This window comes from Empidonax traillii, unplaced genomic scaffold, assembly GCF_003031625.1.
Source record: "Empidonax traillii isolate 1590-97213 ecotype Southwest subspecies unplaced genomic scaffold, ASM303162v1 scaffold851:size265644, whole genome shotgun sequence".
In the NCBI taxonomy this organism is placed as follows: domain Eukaryota; kingdom Metazoa; phylum Chordata; class Aves; order Passeriformes; family Tyrannidae; genus Empidonax; species Empidonax traillii.
The window spans coordinates 79,531-81,186 of NW_020956044.1; the positions used below are offsets into that span (position 1 = coordinate 79,531).

Sequence of the window (1,656 nt, forward strand, 5' to 3'; positions counted from 1 at the left end):
GTCAGGGCCACTCCCTGGGCAGATGGAGCTCGTTAGCCCTGTAAGGCAATCCATCTACATCCTGAGGACCTCACTGCCACCGTCCAAGCTCGCTTGGCCCTGGGAGATGAACCTCAGGATTAAAGGGTGGGCTCAGTTCCGCGCACACTGTGTCTCACCTAAAAAATCCAATGCGCAGGCTGGAAGGTGGAAAGACCTTCCCCGGTTCTTCGTTCGCGAAGACTGGCCATTACTTAATTATTGCCTTAGAATTTCTTGGTATAAGCATATAGGAAATTCTCATATCCAAGGAAAAAATTTTTTTTATTTGAATTTTAAACTATTTCATTATAAAATAATGATTTTTTTTTGCTACATTTTCCTATTTTATAAAATGCTATCCTCATATCTAAATTAGCTGAGAACTTTTTTAGTCTGAGGATTACAACTGTTCTCCTAAATACAACCTTTTAGAAAAGGTCTACTGTTTACAGTTCTGTAAGTTCTTCGGTGGTGTCATATGAGGTCTTTAGGTGAGTTCTGATGTGTTTAACAAAAGCAGCACTGCAGATATTCTTTAACAGCATTTTTCAGCTTTTGTATATACTTTAATACAACATCCAAAGCAAAGGCATAGTGCATAATCCTATGGAATGTAATAAAAATCTGTTAATCAAGAGAAGCACCTTATACTCTTAGTATAAATTTAATCTGAGGAATTAGCCAGTGAGTCCTGAAATTTCTTCTTTTTGAAAAGGATCAGTTTTTTCCAAAATATTGTCTTGCTTAGAATTTTTGAAAGGGTGCATGTTTAACATAATTTTAAAAACTATATATTACACTTTGTAAAATCTTACCTGTTGTGCATCTTCCCATTTCTCTTTGTTTTCTTCATCTAAGAGATTACTAATGATTTGAAAGAAGTTCTGAAAAATCAATTAGATAAAAGACAAACTAAAATTATTTCAAGGACATAAACTACCATACCCTTAATTTGACATTAAGAAAGCTTTCCTTTCTCTATTACAGATGCAGTTCTGCAGCCTATTTTCTGTCAGTGAAAGAGATGAGGTAACAAAATAAAGGACACATAATACATGGTTAATTGTTCATTTTTTTTGCTATATAATCCAGTTCCATAGTAATGCTTTGTATAAAACAAGAAACATTTTAGGCTTGCTAAACTTCTAGACATGATGGTGTTCTATTTGGAAACTGCTCTCATTCCAGAAATAAGACAACTCTATATTTTGCAAAAAAACCCCTAAGTATGGTTAAAAAACCACCAGTCTCAGGGTCTTTAGTTCTATTCAAAACATGAAAATTATGGTTAATAACCAAACATAGAATCATAGAATCATAGAATAGATTGGGTTGGAAAAGACCTCCAAGATCATCAAGTCCAACCCCTGATCCAACTCCAATTACTATAGCATGGCACTAAGGGCAACATCCAATCTCTGCTTAAAAACCTCCAGGGATGGTGAGTCCACCACCTCTCTGGGTAGGCCGTTCCAATGCCTGATTACCCTCTCTGTAAAGAATTTCTTCCTAACATCTAACCTAAACCTCCCCTGGCAGAGCTTGAGCCCATGTCCTCTTGTCCTATTGTTGGTTGCCTGGGAGAAGAGACCAACCCCCACCTGGCTATAACCTCCCTTCAGGTAGTTGAAGAGA

The 1,656-nt window shown here is 36.8% G+C and overlaps 1 protein-coding gene across 1 annotated transcript in view; it reads right to left on the bottom strand.

The window, feature by feature from the left end:
• LOC114067036 (adhesion G protein-coupled receptor B3) overlaps positions 1–1,656 on the bottom strand; it is a gene marked incomplete at its 5' end in the record, with an annotated part of 99,356 nt that overhangs the window by 51,425 nt on the left and 46,275 nt on the right. The window contains one exon of the mRNA XM_027902213.1: positions 837–905. Within this exon, the coding sequence (XP_027758014.1) occupies positions 837–905 (69 nt within the window). The remainder of the gene's footprint in view (positions 1–836; positions 906–1,656) is intronic.